Raw genomic sequence first — 21,942 nt, forward strand, 5'->3', positions numbered from 1 at the left:
ACTCAGAAGCAGAATTAATAAAACCAAGAAAATCATCTTCAAAACAATGGAAACACCAGCAGCCATGTAGGCAAGTGAGACCTGGACAAAAACAACAGATTATCTACAAAATACTTAGGTAAGGAACATATACAAGATGAAACTGTAAGGAGAACATATAGATGTCAGAAGCTACGCTAACTCTATAGGCAGCCATACATAAAAAAAAATAGCTGTAAATATCATTGAGTATACATTTTATATTGCAAAATGTAAAAAACATTAAGTGTTTTTTTTAATGTAAAGTAAAAAAAAAAATCTTGAACAGAAACATCACAATTTTATTTCTAGATGTCAGACAGCTACATTTATTGGAATGGAGTTGCGTGTCAGACACTAAAAAGGGAGAATGCGTTATAAACAGTTCACTAACCTGTTTTAACAAACGCGGAGTTGCCTTCAGATCTCAGAGACGCTCCAGAATCGACGGCCATGCCGATGCCACTGTCTGGATAGTTGGCAGCGATGTTTTTGTTCCGCATCTTCAGCTCTTTCTCCAGGGCGATCTTGTTGAACATTCTCGGCTTTTGACCTTCTGACCTCTGGTAGGACACTGGCTGACCGGGAGTGTCCATGCTTTGTTGACGTCTAGGGTTACTGCTGGTTTTGGTGTTGCGGTCGTGGACGGTCAGGCTTTTCGTTCTGGACAGCCTGCTTCCTCTGCGTCCGTTGCTGTCTTGGGGCTGAAGCTGGCCGTCGTCGGAGATGTTCAGCTCTTCGTGGAATCCCAGGTCAAGGTCGTTGCTGTAGTCTTTGTCTATGGGTGATGATGGAAGTGACCTGAGCATCTTCTGAATGGTGTCACTGTCAAAAGACATCTGGCTTGTGGCGTTGGGGGTCTGAGGTGTTTGCGGGGTCAAAGGTTCTGGGGGTGATGGCCATTCCGGGGACTCGGATGACGATGTGCTACGGGACTGCGGTGCTGCCAAAGATGTATCCACTCTCAAAGTGGCTTTTGGCGGCCTGGAATCCGGGTTCTCTTCAGGCAGAGCGGATGGGGAGGCAGCACGCCGAAGAGGAAGTGTGGCATCTTCGGATCCCGCGAAAGACGAAATTTGTATTTGTTGGGTCCTCTCATTTCTCACACTGTTGTCCCTTTTAAGGATCCCGTTGGGCTTGTCTGCGCAAGGGTGTATCACCGTGGGGGTGTTGAGGATGGAGGTTCCGGTGATGTTTACACTAACAATGTCACTGATCTGAACGTGCTTTGGGCTGCTGCTTTTCTGATTGGCCAAATCCGAGATCGCCGAGGAAGGGCGCATTTGAGGGTCTGCAAGCTTGAGAGACGAAGAGGTCGTTTTCGTGGGTGTCGCCGTGACGCTCGGAGGTGCACTAGCGTTCTTCACAGAAGAATTCGAACTGGAGGAAGCGCCACTTTTATCCTTATCAGCAACGGAGGCCGCCATGGGTAGACTGGTTGCCACTCCTTGACCCCCCTTCACCGAGGACATCATTGAAGAGACGACGCTGGCCATGGAAGGGGTAGCGACATGTCCGCTGGGAAACGACCGCCTAAAAGCGGGATTGTTCGAATTGCTGGCAGAGACAACGGTGACGCAAGAATCATCGGCGGCCTGAGGACGACGCCGTTGGATGACTGCGTAAGTGTAGGGTGGGGACTGGGAGCGATGGGTCCCTCCACCGTTCTGTGCCCCTGGATTAGCAGGGCTAGTCGTCTGTTGCCTGGTGCCCTTTGAGGTCGATATAACAGTCAGACCTGAAATGAAAACATTTTTTTTTTACAAATAATATATCATCAGAAATACGACAGCGATTACAACAAAGGAGAGTTCAAATGTATACATGAACCAATGTACAAATAATTAAGCAATGCTGCAAGGAGAATTCAGAGGTGTCATCTCAAAGTTTGAAGTTAAGTGAGAGGGGGAAAATAATGTGAAATGTCTAATTGAATAGGAGAGAACCACTCTTGATATCACGAAATAAGCCACAAATATAACAAAGCCCAAGCTATTGTCTGAAGTGTTTGATTAGAAATATTGCGTTTCATTGAAATAATTTTTTGCCTTACAATATGAAAGAAAATGTACATGACTTAGCTAGTTAAACATCAAGAACATTTTATACTTGGCTTGGCTTACCAACTGGGTGGGTACGTGTTCGAATCCTGGAATTTTTTTTTAGTTTGGATCTTTAGGGCTCCTCTGAGTCCTCCCAGATCTAATAGCTAACTAACATTAGTCGGGGAAATGTAAAGGCGTTTGCTCGTTGTGCTGGCCACATGAGACCCTTGTTAACCGTAGGCCACAAAAACAGATGACCTTTACATCATCTGGCCCATTGATCGCAGGAAAATTTACTTTTTTTTTTCTATGCATCACATTGAAACATTCCCAACCAATCTTTGTACTCTGTACACAAAGTGAGTGTACGTGGTCACAGAGTTGACAGAGAAAGTTGGCTGCTTATTTTGTTGTTGTAGTTTTGTTAAACAAAATGTTAATCGTCAAACCTTGGGCGTGTTCACAACCATCTTCTGATTTGAAATCTGAACCAACTGAATGAGAGTGACGAATCGGGGAGCTTGGCGATGAAGCGCTGGCCACTTTACTTTTCTGCCTCTGAAAACAGACAAAACATTTTCCTAATAAAATAAAGTGAACTTGAGACAAAATAAAAAGAAAAGCAAAACATAAAATATCAAAGCTTATCTAAGGGGAAGAACCACAAATCACTACATATATTTCAATACTGCAGAAATAACTTTTTTTTTCTATATAAAACGAAATTGATCAATTACCACAGATTTATTAAATAATTGGTTATTTTTTTGATAGATTCATGTATTGTCGTCGACTATGAATAATTATGCAAAATTTCAATATGATCAGAGAATGGGAAGTGGGAGAAAAAAACATGTACTAAACGCAGTAAGGGGGAAAACTCCTTAAATACAGTCACATCTCTCACAAGTTCTAATGAATTAATTTATTAATTTCTCTACATATTTTCGCTATTTTTTTTATATTAGATCATATTTTATTAGGTACAACAAATAATTGTGTCAAGTTTCAACTTGATCCAGGAATGGGTGTAGGAGAACTGACGAGCACAAAGTGTGTACCCAACAGACAGAATCAGGTCAACTTGGTTAAAAACAACAACAGTCGCCTGAGCAGTAGAATTTGCTAAATGAAAGAAAAACTAAATTTTATTCTCAAATTTATTTCATTTATCCCAACATTAAATTATCTCTTGCCGAAATTATCTTACCACGATCCGACGGAATTATTCGTTGTACTTATCTATAATTCACTTCCCTGTTTACCATCAAGAACTTTGTCATCCAAAAACTATTTTATTTGGCATAGAATTCATTGGAATGCTAGGCTTTTTGTTTGGTATAGAACACCAGTTCATGTTTATAGAAACACACAATAATTGAATGTGGTCCAATCAACGATGGCATAGTCAATTAGGAGAGCAAGAGTTAACCCGCTTTCTGCGTAGAAGTTCTTTAATAAGTACATCGCTTCAAACTTTTAAGCATACACTGTCATATCTATGTATTTAAGCATACACTGTCATATCTATGTATTTAAGCATACACTGTCATATCTATGTATTTAAGCATACACTGTCATATCTATGTATTTAAGCATACACTGTCATATCTATGTATTTAAGCATACACTGTCATATCTATGTATTTAAGCATACACTGTCATATCTATGTATTTAAGCATACACTGTCATATCTATGTATTTAAGCATACACTGTCATATCTATGTATTTATGCATACACTGTCATATCTATGTATTTAAGCATACACTGTCATATCTATGTATTTAAGCATACACTGTCATATCTATGTATTTAAGCATACACTGTCATATCTATGTATTTAAGCATACACTGTCATATCTAAGTATATTTTCCCCATCTGGTTTAAATAGAATTTGTTTACGTAAAGGAAATGTTAATTTTTAAGCAGTTAAAGTCTCGTATTTAATTAACTCAGGACATATAGTGCCAGTAGAAATCTCATTCGCATAATAATAAAGTTAAAGGGACATTTATAGACTGTTCAATTATGTTTTAGAAGTCCAATAGTAACAAAGTAATAAAAAAAAATAATTGGGAACTATATAAAACTGTTTACTAAGTAAATCTGATGGTATCAGTTCAAGACATGCATGTTTAGTGACTTGACTTAAGATGATATTATTTTAACTGTAGTAAACTTTGGCACCTAAGAATCGGTTTGTCAAATAACAGCAGATTCTGCTAAACTCAAGAACAAACCAGGACCAGAGATTCATCTGGGCGCATCAATGGTCTTTCAAGACAGGAGGAGCCCAATTATTTGACTAAACATGCAGCAAAATTATTTATTTCTGTTAACTAACCATTTCATAGGAACCCAAAATACCCCGAAAGAAAGACTTTCCATATTAGCGTCGGCAGTATTGAGGATGTGGTGGACGTGGTCCCTCGTGGATCAGGCGTAACGAATGCAGCAGCCGCTGCAACCAAGAACGTTAGTTGTAGCACCGTGAAATAGGAGATAACTCGAACTTACAGAACAACGTTAGAACAGTGCTAGTGTCTTTTGTGTTTTTTGTTTTGTTTTAAATCCCGAGTTACTTATTAAGCAACCCAATCTTACATTGCAGCATGTTTGTTTGTTTGTTTGTTTGTTCCAAGTGTAATTAGACAAGAAATAGTGGCCGCTTCAATGAAAGAAACAATACACAATTCAATATCTCATTCTGTAAAGACTAGCATGTGCTCGGTATGTAATGATTATGTCTTGGACGTTGAACCTAAATGTAAGTATTTTCCGCTAGACTCTCTTTTATATAAATACATTAAGAGGATGGCCTCAATTCCGAAGCAAACAGTTAGGTGCGGTGGTTACCCAGCTTTAATCCACTGTATTAGACCTTATCAAAACAAAGTCAGATGTACAAAGGGTTAGGTCTGTCTACATTTTACATGACCACGTTCAACAGAATGCGCCTGTTAGTAAGCATATGATCTGTCCCACTCACACTGTTTGCTTATGTGCTCACACTGTTTGGTTATGTACTTTGAGTTTTAAAGCAATCGATATTTTTATCTTAATCCAATAAGCTAATAAAAAAACAGAAAAGTTGACTCACCCTGGGCGGACTCAGCCTCAGTGAGCTTGCAGAGGAGGCTTTCCTGGCAAATCTTTGGGTGGGAAACTGAATGACAAGAAAAAAAAAATTAAAGTTATACTGTCTATTTCACTCAATACTAAATATATTTGCGTGACTATAGATTAGTGAAATCATTGACATAATTAGTGCGGATGTTCACACAACCTTATCTCATCTTTAGCAAGACATCAACTAGATTAATGATGGGCTAAACATTTTTTTTAGCAGAGGGCCAAACAAAGGAATTATTTTTCGATGAGCCATACTTTCGAGATAACTCAACAAATGCAGTAAATGAGTGAAATTTGTTTTAAGACAAAAAATATTTAATGTGCAAATGTTTTGAACACTAGTTCGTCATAATTTTGTTAATATGAGAGTAAGATTGAGTGTCAAGTTATTTTAACAAATCTTTTTTTTTTTTGTTGAATTTCACCATTAAGCGAAACATGAAGATACAAACAGTGCAGACATTCGCTGAGACAATAAGATACAAAATGTTGGAATGTCCAGATGTTCTTGTTGAGCGTCTAATTACAGAACATTTAGAACTAATCGTTCAAGGAAACTATTTCAGTTCAAGTTCAAGCTACACATTTAGTCACACAACTTCGCAGTTCACATTAAAAGACAAACTGAAAATATGAAAATCTGTCTTGAAGTCTTCTTTCGAAGTCACCATGAAGTTTCAAGTAATCTTTCTACTTTCTTGTCTTTCTGTACAAGAGTCAGTGAGCTTAGGCTCGTGAAATGAGACATTCCTGGAGAGCTGTATGGAAAACAGATTTAGTTTTTTGTTTGAAATATTTAAGTGACTCTTGGCAGTGTGAGAGTAAGCGTTTTTTTTTTAATTATTATGTTCTAAAGACTGTTACGGGCCGGACTGAAGCTTGCACTTGGTCCGCAGGTCGTAGTTTGGCCATCACTGTTGTGTGTGTGGATATGTCCCCGTCCAACCACCCTCGGGGGTTGATAAAAATGCAAGACCCAATAATACTACTATCTGAGGGCAGCAGTGCTGCAGACTTGGCACATCACCAGAACAGGTCTCAGTGCACACAGTTTAAGGGACTGCTATGAATTTTGTTTCTCTCTAACGAAACTCGACCCTGGCAGTGCCAGAGAATGAAAACTACTTCGTTTTTCACATTCTAATACTAATACATTTGTACTACTATTACTGCCACTACTATTACTACTACTTATAATACTGAATATTAGTTTATTTCTAAAATAATACTAATGAAAACTAGTTAAATGAGACAAATATGAGAAGGTTTCAAAAGGCAAAATCCTATCCCATGAACACTACATCTCCAGATTTTCGGACATTGTAGTTTGACAAAATAATCAGCTTCATTCTATTTTTAATTACGATCTCTTTTAAATATAGAAAAACAAAAATCCTTCATCAGAAAGAAAGAATCGAATTCCTGTCGGCATGTCACAATGTGAGCTTTCTCAATGTGACCTAACGTTCTCACTGTGACCTAACGTTCTCACTTGACCTCACTTTCTACTGTGACAAAGTCCTCACTATGACTGAACTGAACTGACCGTTGAAATGTTGTAGAGTAATGTAGAGCAGATCCTTATCCTTTCCCTGATCACACCATTTTATACCCTTCACAATTTATCATTGACCCTGGAGTTGTACCAGACTAGTTCTCTTCGGAAATCACTGAATGTTTTAAGCTTCAACCTATAGATTGACTTGTCTAGACCAACGTTCAACGGACGAATTCATAACTACCGGCCAGACGACAGCGTCCAGGACATCTTCCTTGCCTCTGACAAATCACGTGACACGCGCTACAAATCGTTGGCCCTTTAATGACAGGGCTAAATAAGGAACACACATTTATACGGGCGTCCTCTTAAGTCAGACACGGCCAGTCTACAGATACCCCCCCCCCCCTTTTATACAGACTTGTTGTGTACATTCATAGGCCAGTATCGATATGGATATTAAGTTAGAATAAAAGGACGGAAACACTGCATACATGTTTATTGTGTGTATTTATTCGATTACTAGGATTACATAAAGTAAGGATCGATATTACTAATAGCAAACGAGGAAAGTGTAGAAGAGTAGATGTATGAAACATTATAAATAATATAAAAACACCAATAGGGCGTTCAGTAGTGGGCGCAGATGTCAGCTAATCTGAGAACCTGCTTGAACATGTTGATATAATCTCGCTAATCACGTGAAGAGAATTGCTTCGTCAATTACATGACCAGAAGTTCACATGGTGACAGATTTTGAAAACATTTATATATGTAAATAATTGAACAAATTAAATAATTGTGACAATAAATTAAATACGAATGAATGTATCCATGCCACAGGCGGCATTGAACAGTTAAAGGCGTTCAAATGTGTTTGAACTGACGTAAGAAAAATGTGCGCGGATGCATATAAAAAAGTATTAAAAATCTATTGAAACAATCTTGTCAAAGCAAAAGATTTTAGAATGTGGATGTTAGGGTTACCAGATAGCTTCACGCTCCACCGCCCTTCAAGGGTAGTCAAAAAGGAAGCCGTACAACGTAGGACATGACAAAAAAAGCAAAGAAAACTTAACAAGCAGAATGGAAACAATACTATAAGAAAAACTTATTGAAGGGTAAGAAGTGATAAACCACTGCCATACATCTCAATACTGCAAGGCTAAACTCCCTTTTCTATTTAAACAATACTAATTAATTGCCACTATTTGAATAACAAACTGGTTAATTTTTTGATTGATTAATGTATTGTCATTGACTGTGAATAATATTTGCGACATTTCCACTTGATTCGAGAATGGGAAGTGGAAGAAAAACGTGCATTACATTTGCACCAGACAGACAGACAGACAGACAGAGTGAGTTGTAAAAAATAAGCTCAGGGTCCGAACTAAGACCAAGTGATGCCACCTACGTCGTATCCTTCAAAACTAATCGCTAACCTCAACGTCACCATAGAAACACACACACACAGCTCGTTCATAGTTCATGGTCATTTGGTTGTCCATTGTCTCTATGAACATTTGGTTGTCTATTGTCTCCATGATCATTTGGTTGTCCATTGTCTCTATGATCATTTGGTTGTCCATTGTCTCCATGATCATTTGGTTGTCCATTGTCTCCATGATCATTTGGTTGTCCATTGTCTCCATGACCATTTGGTTGTCCATTGTCTCCATGATCATTTGGCTGTCCATTGTCTCTATGATCATTTGGTTGTCCATTGTCTCTATGAACATTTGGTTGTTCATTGTCTCCATGATCATTTGGTTGTCCATTGTCTCCATGATCATTTGGTTGTCCATTGTCTCCATGATCATTTGGTTGTTCATTGTATCCATGACCATTTGGTTGTCCATTGTCTCCATGATCATTTGGTTGTCCATTGTCTCCATGATCATTTGGTTGTCCATTGTCTCTATGAACATTTGGTTGTTCATTGTCTCCATGATCATTTGGTTGTCCATTGTCTCTATGAACATTTGGTTGTCCGTTGTCTCCACTCGCAGACGCTTGAAAATCGTCACAATGCAACACTTTTCATCAAAGTGCTCGCAGCCCACAAAAACGAAGTCTTTGAAGATTTTATATTAGTGACTGTCAAAATCTTTTTTTTTTAATTTAGTAATATATTGTAGTTGCATAAATATCCTATACACACCATACCGGAACCAAAACTTTTGATTTATGTTGTAGACCGAATAATGCATAGTCTAACTGCAATTTTGTTTTACGAAAATTGGTTACATTAATATTGTTATACTTAACACAGAGGACATCAAACAGGACGATAGGGACATTCGAGGGCTACTGTCGTTCTGACTGAAAATGTATAATCTCCACTTAACGGGTAGAAAGTTACTTGCTCACAAATGTCAACAGTTCTTTGCATATCGTTTTTTTAAGTTCATGATTATTTCCACTCTTCATTGTAATATACTGGCTGCAGCCTCTTCAGTTCTTAACTCATCATCGCAAACAAGCGAGTAGTTGGATCTAGATCAGTTTAACATCTCCGAGTTCTGAACAAAACTGTTTCGAGTTCAAGGTTCATAGTTGCACTTGAAATTATTTGGTTACATTCAAAGTCAAACGTTCGGCGCCGCACTTAAGTTATACTCACGAAATGATTTTAAACTTACATGCCAGCTGATTATTCCCCCAAGCCAATCCTAGGTATTACTTAGACATTGTTTCTTGAAATGTCACCCTGTTCTTGTCTGGCCATGTGACCGAAGCATGTATTCAAATTTTCCAAGCCGAGGTGCAATGTGGGCTAGTAAAATTGTTAAGACTTCAGCAATTCGATACAGTAATATATATATATATTTATATATTTATTTATTTTATTTATTTATTTATTTATTTTTTAATTAAAAAAATTTTTTTTTAAAGGAAACCTCAAAATTTGCGATATTCAATTTTAGCTTTATCATCATAGGAATATATTAAGGCTATGGAAGTTTTTTTAAATAACCTAGTGAATACAATAATGATCTTTACCTCTCTACGTATTTAAAAATATTTTTCATGTACTTAAATTGGTTAAAATAATTAGACTAACGTTTGATAATTGCGACAAGCACCTAGTCTTTCTTTATAGAGCTCTGGGTATCAGGGAGTATGAAGTAGGCCTAAGTAGTTAAGAGAAGATGATAAATAGCAGTTCCGTCCCAGGCAATGTAAGTACACATCAAGTCAACGTGCTAATGTTTTAAATCATGGGATCTATATATGGTCTCAAACACGTCGACTCTATTTCACTGATTGCCTGCTCTGAAAGTAACACATTGCATTCATAACATAGGCTGTATATGATTCATAGCTATCGCGTTCGGGAATTTCCGAATGTAAGGCATTGACATAGACATGCTCCTTCGTGGTCGAAGATGAGTTCATTTCCCATTGCTTGAGAACAAGAAGAGGACTGTTTACTCAACGAGGCAACGGTGTTTATTTACAGCAGGACATCACAAATACATAAAACAACATCTGTCTTGAACACAGCATCTTCATGAGCTGTTCCGCCCATCTTCTTCCTAATGTCAACATCCTTCTCAGTCTAGTCTCTTACAGTGCGCACCTTCTGCACTAGCTTGGATGGCGGTGTGCATGGCAGGATTATAACAATACATACATATATGAGTATTATTGATTCAAGAGTTTAATGAATTAATGTTCTGGAAAAGTTTGCACACAGTCTACTGAGTCTAGATCTAAAGGCGTATCTGTAGCGATCATTTCTCTTTGAGTGCTAGATGTGAGGATGACTTGATGTTACGATGAGATTGTGTTGATCAGACAATGCGTTTCTGACGTTATAGTTTAGTGTTGATGTCTATTTGAAACAATGACTGAACACTCAAACAGAATCGTTATGCCGAAGATTGAAATGCAAACTATTAATTCAAACAACGAAGATCCCTCAATAATAAACACAAAGCTATAATTCTGGACCTAGGAATCACTTGAATAAAGTATACCCGCTGTACAATTAAATTGAACAAATAAACTCTCGTCGCTTAAGCTCAGAACCACAACTGACTTTCCGCGTCCTTACACAAACTTTTAATCATCTACCTCCTACTATATTTAGAAACAATCAAACTCGCTCCTTTTATAGAATTAATTTTCCCACTTCTGTTACAAGAAAACATGCTTGTTCCAAGAAACCGTCGACAATCAACCTTGACCTTGGTCTGTACTCTGTAGACGCTTGCAGAACACTAAAAATAAACTTTATGCAACAGCTGCTTTATGCTACGTGACAATATCATTGGAATATAATAAAGTGTAGTACATCTATCCATTAGCTTAACCAGGATTTTTCTTGGGGGAAGGGGGGTGGGAGGTAGCGGTGTCAAAAATTGTCCATTGTTTTGTAATCTAATATTCATATAAGAGAAAGACAGTCGTTCTATAAGTTGTATAAAGGAGGTATTGTCTTGGTTTTAAATATTTTTATGTTTTTCTTTATTATTTCCTTTTCTGCATTTACTTAGGAATTAATGTCCATGTAGTCCTAATTAATTACTCCAATAGTTCCAATCTATGTTATTTGAGCTAGTCTAGCCTGCCTTGGTTTATATTGGTATTGGTTTCATTTGAAAAGGGCTCACGTATTGTAAGGACGGGGTGGGGGAAAGAAGTCTTTATATAGAGTTTAGACCAGTGGACCCCAGAGGCCAGATTTTAGCACTCAAAGGACCTCGTGCATGAGACGAGACAGAAATGAATTTGTCTGCGAGGCCCCTGTGTCGTCTGCAACTATGATCAGGCTGTTTTTTTTTTCTGGTGTCAGAATCGGTCAATACGATATTCAGAATTAATTCGATATTGATTGCCCGGCTTTTAATATACATTCTGTTTGGTTCAAACACGCCATCATCTCTTCTTCCCATTTTTTGTCTTCTCTTTCTTCTCTCTCTCTCTTTCCTTTGTTCCTTCTCTCTGTTCTCTCCATCCTCTATGCTCTTCTACAGCTTCTCTCTTGCGTCTCTCCATATTCTCTCTCTACTCTCTCGCTCCCTTCTCTTCTTTTTGTCGTCCTTATCTTTCTTCCTTCACTCTCTTGTCTCTCCTCTTTCTCCCTCTCTCTATCTTTATTCAGCCTCTCACCATGTTCTATATTTGTTCAACCTCTCACCATGTTCTATCTTTATTCAGCCTCTCACCATGTTCTATATTTGTTCAGCCTCTCACCATGTTCTATATTTGTTCAGCCTCTCACCATGTTCTATATTTGTTCAGCCTCTCACCATGTTCTATATTTGTTCAGCCTCTCACCATGTTCTATATTTGTTCAGCCTCTCACCATGTTCTATATTTGTTCAGCCTCTCACCATATTCTATATTTGTTCAGCCACTCACCATGTTCTATATTTGTTCAGCCTCTCACCATGTTCTATATTTGTTCAGTCTCTCACCATGTTCTATATTTGTTCAGCCTCTCACCATGTTCTATATTTGTTCAGCCTCTCACCATGTTCTATATTTGTTCAGCCTCTCACCATGTTCTATATTTGTTCAACCTCTCACCATGTTCTATATTTGTTCAGCCTCTCACCATGTTCTATATTTATTCAGCCTCTCACCATGTTATATATTTGTTCAGCCTCTCACCATGTTATATATTTGTTCAGCCTCTCACCATGTTCTATATTTATTCAGCCTCTCACCATGTTCTATATTTATTCAGCCTCTCACCATGTTCTATATTTATTCAGCCTCTCACCATGTTCTATATTTGTTCAGCCTCTCACCATGTTCTATATTTGTTCAACCTCTCACCATGTTCTATATTTGTTCAGCCTCTCACCATGTTCTATATTTATTCAGCCTCTCACCATGTTATATATTTGTTCAGCCTCTCACCATGTTCTATATTTATTCAGCCTCTCACCATGTTCTATATTTATTCAGCCTCTCACCATGTTCTATATTTATTCAGCCTCTCACCATGTTCTATATTTGTTCAGCCTCTCAACATGTTCTATATTTATTCAGCCTCTCACCATGTTCTATATTTGTTCACCTTCTCACTCCGTTTTCACTATCCCACCCCCCCTCAGCCTCTCACCATGTTCTATATTTGTTCAGCCTCTCACCATGTTCTATATTTGTTCAGTCTCTCACCATGTTCTATATTTGTTCAAAATCTCACCATGTTCTATATTTGTTCAACTTCTCACCATGTTCTATATTTGTTCAGCCTCTCACCATGTTCTATATTTGTTCAGCCTCTCACCATGTTCTATATTTGTTCAGCCTCTCACCATGTTCTATATTTATTCAGCCTCTCACCATGTTCTATATTTATTCAGCCTCTCACCATGTTCTATATTTGTTCAGCCTCTCACCATGTTTTATATTTGTTCAGCCTCTCACCATGTTCTATATTTGTTCAGCCTCTCACCATGTTTTATATTTGTTCAGCCTCTCACCATGTTCTATATTTGTTCAGCCTCTCACCATGTTCTATATTTATTCAGCCTCTCACCATGTTCTATATTTGTTCAGCCTCTCACCATGTTCTATATTTATTCAGCCTCTCACCATGTTCTATCTTTATTCAGCCTCTCACCATGTTCTATATTTATTCAGCCTCTCACCATGTTCTATATTTGTTCAGCCTCTCACCATGTTCTATATTTGTTCAGCCTCTCACCATGTTCTATATTTGTTCAGTCTCTCACCATGTTCTATATTTGTTCAGCCTCTCACCATGTTCTATATTTGTTCAGCCTCTCACCATGTTCTATATTTATTCAGCCTCTCACCATGTTCTATATTTGTTCAGCCTCTCACCATGTTCTATATTTATTCAGCCTCTCACCATGTTCTATCTTTATTCAGCCTCTCACCATGTTCTATATTTGTTCAGCCTTTCACCATGTTCTATATTTGTTCAGCCTCTCACCATGTTCTATATTTGTTCAGTCTCTCACCATGTTCTATATTTGTTCAGCCTCTCACCATGTTCTATATTTCTTCAGCCTCTCACCATGTTCTATATTTCTTCAGCCTCTCACCATGTTCTATATTTGTTCAACCTCTCACCATGTTCTATATTTATTCAGCCTCTCACCATGTTCTATCTTTATTCAGCCTCTCACCATGTTCTATCTTTATTCAGCCTCTCACCATGTTCTATCTTTATTCAGCCTCTCACCATGTTCTATCTTTATTCAGCCTCTCACCATGTTCTATCTTTATTCAGCCTCTCACCATGTTCTATATTTGTTCAGCCTCTTACCATGTTCTATATTTGTTCAACCTCTCACCATGTTCTATATTTATTCAGCCTCTCACCATGTTCTATATTTGTTCAGCCTCTCACCATGTTCTATCTTTATTCAGCCTCTCACCATGTTCTATCTTTATTCAGCCTCTCACCATGTTCTATATTTGTTCAGCCTCTCACCATGTTCTATATTTGTTCAGCCTCTCACCATGTTCTATATTTGTTCAACCTCTCACCATGTTCTATATTTGTTCAGCCTCTCACCATGTTCTATATTTATTCAGCCTCTCACCATGTTATATATTTGTTCAGCCTCTCACCATGTTCTATATTTATTCAGCCTCTCACCATGTTCTATATTTATTCAGCCTCTCACCATGTTCTATATTTATTCAGCCTCTCACCATGTTCTATATTTGTTCAGCCTCTCAACATGTTCTATATTTATTCAGCCTCTCACCATGTTCTATATTTGTTCACCTTCTCACTCCGTTTTCACTATCCCACCCCCCCTCAGCCTCTCACCATGTTCTATATTTGTTCAGCCTCTCACCATGTTCTATATTTGTTCAGTCTCTCACCATGTTCTATATTTGTTCAAAATCTCACCATGTTCTATATTTGTTCAACTTCTCACCATGTTCTATATTTGTTCAGCCTCTCACCATGTTCTATATTTGTTCAGCCTCTCACCATGTTCTATATTTGTTCAGCCTCTCACCATGTTCTATATTTATTCAGCCTCTCACCATGTTCTATATTTATTCAGCCTCTCACCATGTTCTATATTTGTTCAGCCTCTCACCATGTTTTATATTTGTTCAGCCTCTCACCATGTTCTATATTTGTTCAGCCTCTCACCATGTTTTATATTTGTTCAGCCTCTCACCATGTTCTATATTTGTTCAGCCTCTCACCATGTTCTATATTTATTCAGCCTCTCACCATGTTCTATATTTGTTCAGCATCTCACCATGTTCTATATTTATTCAGCCTCTCACCATGTTCTATCTTTATTCAGCCTCTCACCATGTTCTATATTTATTCAGCCTCTCACCATGTTCTATATTTGTTCAGCCTCTCACCATGTTCTATATTTGTTCAGCCTCTCACCATGTTCTATATTTGTTCAGTCTCTCACCATGTTCTATATTTGTTCAGCCTCTCACCATGTTCTATATTTATTCAGCCTCTCACCATGTTCTATATTTGTTCAGCCTCTCACCATGTTCTATCTTTATTCAGCCTCTCACCATGTTCTATATTTGTTCAGCCTCTCACCATGTTCTATATTTATTCAGCCTCTCACCATGTTCTATCTTTATTCAGCCTCTCACCATGTTCTATATTTGTTCAGCCTTTCACCATGTTCTATATTTGTTCAGCCTCTCACCATGTTCTATATTTGTTCAGTCTCTCACCATGTTCTATATTTGTTCAGCCTCTCACCATGTTCTATATTTCTTCAGCCTCTCACCATGTTCTATATTTCTTCAGCCTCTCACCATGTTCTATATTTGTTCAGCCTCTCACCATGTTCTATATTTATTCAGCCTCTCACCATGTTCTATCTTTATTCAGCCTCTCACCATGTTCTATCTTTATTCAGCCTCTCACCATGTTCTATCTTTATTCAGCCTCTCACCATGTTCTATCTTTATTCAGCCTCTCACCATGTTCTATCTTTATTCAGCCTCTCACCATGTTCTATATTTGTTCAGCCTCTTACCATGTTCTATATTTGTTCAACCTCTCACCATGTTCTATATTTATTCAGCCTCTCACCATGTTCTATATTTGTTCAGCCTCTCACCATGTTCTATCTTTATTCAGCCTCTCACCATGTTCTATCTTTTTTCAGCCTCTCACCATGTTCTATATTTGTTCAGCCTCTCACCATGTTCTATATTTGTTCAGCCTCTCACCATGTTCTATATTTGTTCAGCCTCTCATCATGTTCTATATTTGTTCAACCTCTCACCATGTTCTATATTTATTCAGCCCCTCACCATGTTCTATATTTATTCAGCCTCTCACCATGTTCTATATTTGTTCAGCCTCTCACCATGTTTTATATTTGTTCAGCCTCTCACCATGTTCTATATTTGTTCAGCCTCTCACCATGTTCTATATTTGTTCAGCCTCTCACCATGTTCTATATTTGTTCAGTCTCTCACCATGTTCTATATTTGTTCAACCTCTCACCATGTTCTATATTTGTTCAACCTCTCACCATGTTCTATATTTGTTCAGCCTCTCACCATGTTCTATATTTGTTCAGCCTGTCACCATGTTCTATATTTGTTCACCTTCTCACTCCGTTTTCACTATCCCCCCCCCCCCATTCCCTTGTGTACTTTCTCTTTTTGTTTTTAAATGCATCTATTAAAGTGACAACTTTATGGAAGTTGGTAGTTGGAGGGTGGGTGGAAAGTGGAACCTGGATTCGGATTCGGATATCAAAAACGGCTCTAACGATTTTCCTAGAAATTGAACATATCATTGACAAGAGAATTAATAGCTCGTTGGTCACACAGGTAAAACTCTAGTCGTTATAACTGATTTTTACCCCCACATATTGTTAAAGTGTCCTCTGCTACACGTATCACCTCATTCCCACACATAGTTAAAGTGTCCTCTGTTACATGTATCACCTCATTCCCACACATAGTTAAAGTGTCCTCTGTTACATGTATCACCTCATTCCCACACATAGTTAAAGTATCCTCTGTTACATGTATCACCTCATTCCCACACATAGTTAAAGTATCCTCTGTTACATGTATCACCTCATTCCCACACATAGTTAAAGTATCCTCTGTTACATGTATCACCTCATTCCCACACATAGTTAAAGTGTCCTCTGTTACATGTATCAACTTATTCCCACACAATTCTAACGTGTCTTCATAGAATGTTTGAACTAAAGTTTGAATCAAAACAAAGATGGAGATCTCAAACACCAAGCAGACGTGAAACTGGAAATTCTTTTCATGATAAATATTGCACAATTGAAATTAATGAACAAAATATCATCTCTCTCTCAATGCAAGTTTTGTGACAATGTTTGGGTGTGTGGGTGTGGGTGTGTGGTTGTGGAGGGGGAGGCAATCACTTTGTGTAGGAAACGAACTAGAGTGAACTTGTTTAAAACCCTTCTGAAGATTTGCTGGCAATTACATTTTACATCCAAAAACACTTTCAATTTAATTATATTTTTTTTTTGGTGTTGAAAATTTTCATTTATTTATTTATTTCGTTTTTTCTTTTTCCTATTTTCTAATCTTTCTTTACTCAGGATTTTTAAGTCCAAGAAAGAAAGAAAGAAAGAAAGAGAGAGAGAGAGAGAGAGAGAGAGAGAGAGAGAGTAAGAGAGATAAAGAGAAAAAGAGAGTAAATAAGTAAGTAAAGTTCCCCTTTCAGACCTTGCGATCTATAGATAGATAGAAAGATAAATTATTGTCTTAGTGTATATGGTAGATTAGTTATTATCTAGAGGATTGTGAAGGTAGACTAGTTATAGCCTAGACAGTGTGGGGGGCTGTCCTAAAGATATCTTACATTGTAAATATTCAAAAAGATTTATTAAAGGAAGATGTGTGTGTGTGTGCACTGACATTTGAAACATTTTTCTAACAAAAGTCTGGGTTTAAACCTATCCCAATTTATTTCCTTTTTGAAAGCTTCGATTGCAATTACCTTTTATCGAACAAATAAATTGTTACTCGAGCAGTTAACAGTGGTATCAAGAGTTTGGGTTCAAATCCAGTGTCCTAAATTCTTTTTAGTCTGAGCGGAGGACAGGTGAAATAGTTTGTTTTACTTTCTCTGAATGGAACCTAGATTTCACGTCAAGCAAGCTCAGATACGCCCCTGTCTACATAGCAGACGTGACCATGTTTGAGACGTAACCATTTCTCTCTCAAGAGAAAAAAATTCAATGTGAAATTATTTCTGTCTGAATGTACAACTTTCCCCCCTGAGGACGAAATCATGTTTCCTCCCTTCCTCTCTCTAGTTCCTCTCCTCTCTAGTTCCTTCATCTCGTGTGTGTATGATGCTCCTCACGTGCTGAGAGGGTTTTACTTGCTTCAAACACAGAAAAGAGAGAGAGGAAAAAAAAAGGGGGGAAGACTTTGGAGCAATAAAGTGTTTGGGTCTCACCAGTCTCACCAGAGTGGATGGGCTCTCCACTTTCATTCACGGAGTGACACCCACACACACCACGCACGAAGTAAAAAGAAAAAAGAGAGATTAAAGATAAAAGAGAGAGAGAGAGAGATGATCAGAGTCACATACAGAGAGACGGTGAAAACGATGAGAAGAGAATGAGAGATTGAAAGAAAATGAATAAATACAAAGTCAGATAAATGGATAGAAAGATAGCTAGCTGTCAGACATACAGAGAAAATGATGGGTAGATAGATAGATGAATAGATAGATAGATAGATAGATAGATAAATGGATAGATAGATGAATAAATAGATAGATAGATATTGTTAAAAAGACGGTGTCACGATGACCTTCAATCTGTATTTTCAAGTGTACGCATAACAAATGAGCTCACTGGCCGCTGTGTGACGTAGATGGTCAGTTTATAAAGTGGTTGAATATACTGACCAGAAAACAAAACTACTGTCTTTTGTTTTCTTCTCCCTCTTCCCTAAATTTGTCTTCCAGCCTTAAAGTCCAAGAACAAATACGTTTTAGTTTCTTCAATCAGGTCAACTCTTAAGCAATCAGGTCAACTCTAAAACAAGCAGGTCAACTATAAATCAATCAGGTCAATTCTAAAACAAGCAGGTCAGCTCTAAAACAAACAGGTGAATTCTAAAACAAACAGGTGAATTCTAAAAGAAACAAGTCAACACTAAAACAAACAAATCCATTCTAAAACAAACAGGTCAACACTAAAACAAACAGGTCTGAGCCACTAAGCTATTCAAGTACTTATAGAAATAGAAGGTGTTACAGTCTTTACTAAGTGTATAGTTTAATTGTTATTGCAGTATATACTTTTTATCTCTCCTTTACTTAATACACTTTCTATATAATAGAAAATTAATTAATTACGAGTCATCCTATATATATATATATAATTTTATTTCGAAAACGGCTATAACGATTTTCTTTGAAATTTCAAGGTATATGTATATAAAAGAGAAAAAAAAAATTCTTAATGAGAGGCCACAAGGGGAAAACTCAAGGTCGACCTTTATATCAGTTTGAAAATGTTTCATAGAATTTTTTATGAATGAAAATTTTCCATGACGTCAAAGGGAAAAAAAACACCACTTACGACACTAGGCTTACATCAGTACATTAATATATTTCTTTGCAAACAGGCATCAATGAATCAATAGACCTAATTAAACATTTGCGCACCATCTCGTTCTGAAATCTCCTGCAGTCATACACCCTCTTCTATGTCAGTTAAAGCAAGTTGGTGCCTAAGCTGGTCCTTAAAGCGTTTCTGTGGGACATCTCTGTTACGTCTATCACCTTTCAGCTCACAAAAAAAGACTGCCTTTTGCAAATGCTCGTCCCCCCATACGGGATAGTGCTTTATCCAGCGTAACTGTCGGACATTTAGAAGCCCTTCTATACTGTCCACACCGGCATGTTCTGTGTGTGGGACTTAAGAGACTTTCTTTTCTAATCGCCATGTACAATAACATTTAGAACTAAAAGAACACGAAAGCAACATTTCGAATTGGAAGTCTTTACCCGATCCTAAATTAGTAAATATATTTCCTCAACAAATTATTCAAACGAGCAAGGCTCGGTCACCTGGTACTGGATTAAACTAATCGGTTAATAAAATGACAATGAATAAACAAAAATGTGCAAAGTTTCAACTTGATCCGAGACTGGGAAGAGGGAGAAAGAACGTGTCTATGATTCCACTCAGACAGAGTGAGTTGATAGAAACTTTTTTTTAAACAACGAAACAAACTAGTGAAAACCAGTTTGATTACCGCTCATACCCAATCCGGAAGTCGTCTGCTTGTTAGCCTGCCTGAAATCCACCAGCATGCACATTTTTCTGAATTGTGTGTGGACAGGAAACAAATAGACGGAAACATTTACAATGAACTCTGGAAGTCCACGTGTGTCTATCTATGGCCTCTTTCTGTCGCGAAGAGACTAGGAATAATCTCAGAAATGAGATGAATGCCTGGGCATTAGCTGTAGTCGGAACCATGTCGCCCACACAGCTGTTCTCCCCTCTCTCCACGCTGCTGATACAGTTTGAAATCATTGGCGTCGTAGACTCTGCCTGGGTGCAATGGATACAGACAATGAGATTTGAATGGCCATAAAAAAAATAATTCAATTGAAAACAAAAAAAGAGTCATCAGAAAGACAGATGTTGCCTTGGCTCCAAGTTTCAGCAAAATAAAATGAAATTGGATTTTTAGTAGCGCTCTTCATTTTTGAAAACCAAAAGAGAGAGACATGGGGATGCAGACACTTCTAACCAATACAACATCCTAAACACCATCCGAAACCAAACTCACCAACCACTAGCCAGATCCACTCCTGTTAAATCTGCTAAAACTAATAAAACACCATCATTAAATAAACCTACAAAAGAAGTAATACCAAAATACCTTAAAACCTTAGTAATAAATTTTCAAAGCATTAGGAACAAAACAGCAGACTTAGACATTTTATTATAATGTAAGAAACCAGACATAATTGCAGGAACAGAAACTTGGCTACATCCTGAAATTTATAATGCAGACATTTTCAATAGTGATTATGAAATTTTTAGAAAAGATAGGGCTGTTAATCATGGAGGAGTTCTTTTAGCAATAAAAAACACTCTTATAGCAGAAGAAATTACCTTACCTAAATCAAAAAATTTATAGAATCAACATTTTGTAAAATCAACACCACCTAAACATCCCTAATAATAGGAAGTATTTATAGACAACAAAATTCTAGTTTAGAGTACATAAAAGAAATATGTAATCAGTTAACTACTCTTAAAGAAAAAAAAATTAAAATGCAGTTTTTTTGGATTATGGGTGATTTCAACCTACCTGATATAAACAGGAAAATACTAACCATATATAAACAAAAAAAACTTAAGGACATAAATGAGCTTTTCATAGAAACTTTACACAACCAAAGTTTAGACCAAATCATTAAAAAACTAGATTAAACAACACATTAGAACTCTTCTTAACCAAAAGACCTGGATTAGTAGTAGGTTATGATATTATCCCTGGTCTATCGGACCATGATATCATTAAAATACACAGTCAGATAAAAGCACTAGCCAATACAAAACCCAAAAGATAAATCGTACTCTGGAATAAATGCGAACTAACACAACTACACCAAGCTGCATTAAACTTTCAACAAACATTCTTATCAGAAAAAGACATTAACCAAACAGTCTATGACCTATGAAATTTCATTAAAAACTATCTTAAAAACATTCTAGAAAATCATATACCAACTGTACACACACTATGTAAAATAAATAAATGCTGGTTTAATAATAAACTAAAGAAGCTTTGTAAACAGAAGGAAAAAGATAACTACAAAAACCTATGGTCATACATTTAGTCTAAGAAAATGGAAACAACAGACATAGCGCCATTAAAAGGAGAAGATAACTTAACACATAATGATAATGAAACTAAAGCTAACATCCTAAATAAATACTTTGCATCAGCATTTTCAGCCCCAGGAGACAAAGGCATATAACTTAATTTAAACCAAGTAGACAACATAGGAGATATAGAAGTATAAGAAAAGGGAATCCAAAAACTATTAGCCAACATCAAACCAACATCAGGCATCTCTTAACCAGTGCAGAGTACCAAGGGATTGGAAAGAAGCTAATGTCACCCCCACCCCTATAAAAAAAGGAGAAAAATCTGATCCAGGAAATTACAGACCAGTATCACTTACCAGCATCACATGTAAAATCCTAGAACACATAATATGTAGCAACATTATAAACCACTTAGACAAACATAAT

General features: G+C 37.2%; 1 protein-coding gene across 4 annotated transcripts in view; it reads right to left on the bottom strand.

Annotated features, from left to right (window-relative positions):
• Positions 1-21,942, bottom strand: part of LOC106068964 (protein still life, isoform SIF type 1-like) — a 239,627-nt gene that overhangs the window by 151,027 nt on the left and 66,658 nt on the right. For all 4 annotated transcript variants that reach the window (XM_056033602.1, XM_056033601.1, XM_056033600.1 and 1 more), the window contains exons 4-6: positions 5,168-5,233; positions 2,513-2,621; positions 413-1,756 (exon numbers count right to left, since the gene is read on the bottom strand). In XM_056033602.1, coding sequence (XP_055889577.1) covers positions 413-1,756; positions 2,513-2,621; positions 5,168-5,233 — 1,519 coding nt within the window. The remainder of the gene's footprint in view (positions 1-412; positions 1,757-2,512; positions 2,622-5,167; positions 5,234-21,942) is intronic.

Source organism: Biomphalaria glabrata, chromosome 6 (assembly GCF_947242115.1).
Source record: "Biomphalaria glabrata chromosome 6, xgBioGlab47.1, whole genome shotgun sequence".
Taxonomy (NCBI): domain Eukaryota; kingdom Metazoa; phylum Mollusca; class Gastropoda; family Planorbidae; genus Biomphalaria; species Biomphalaria glabrata.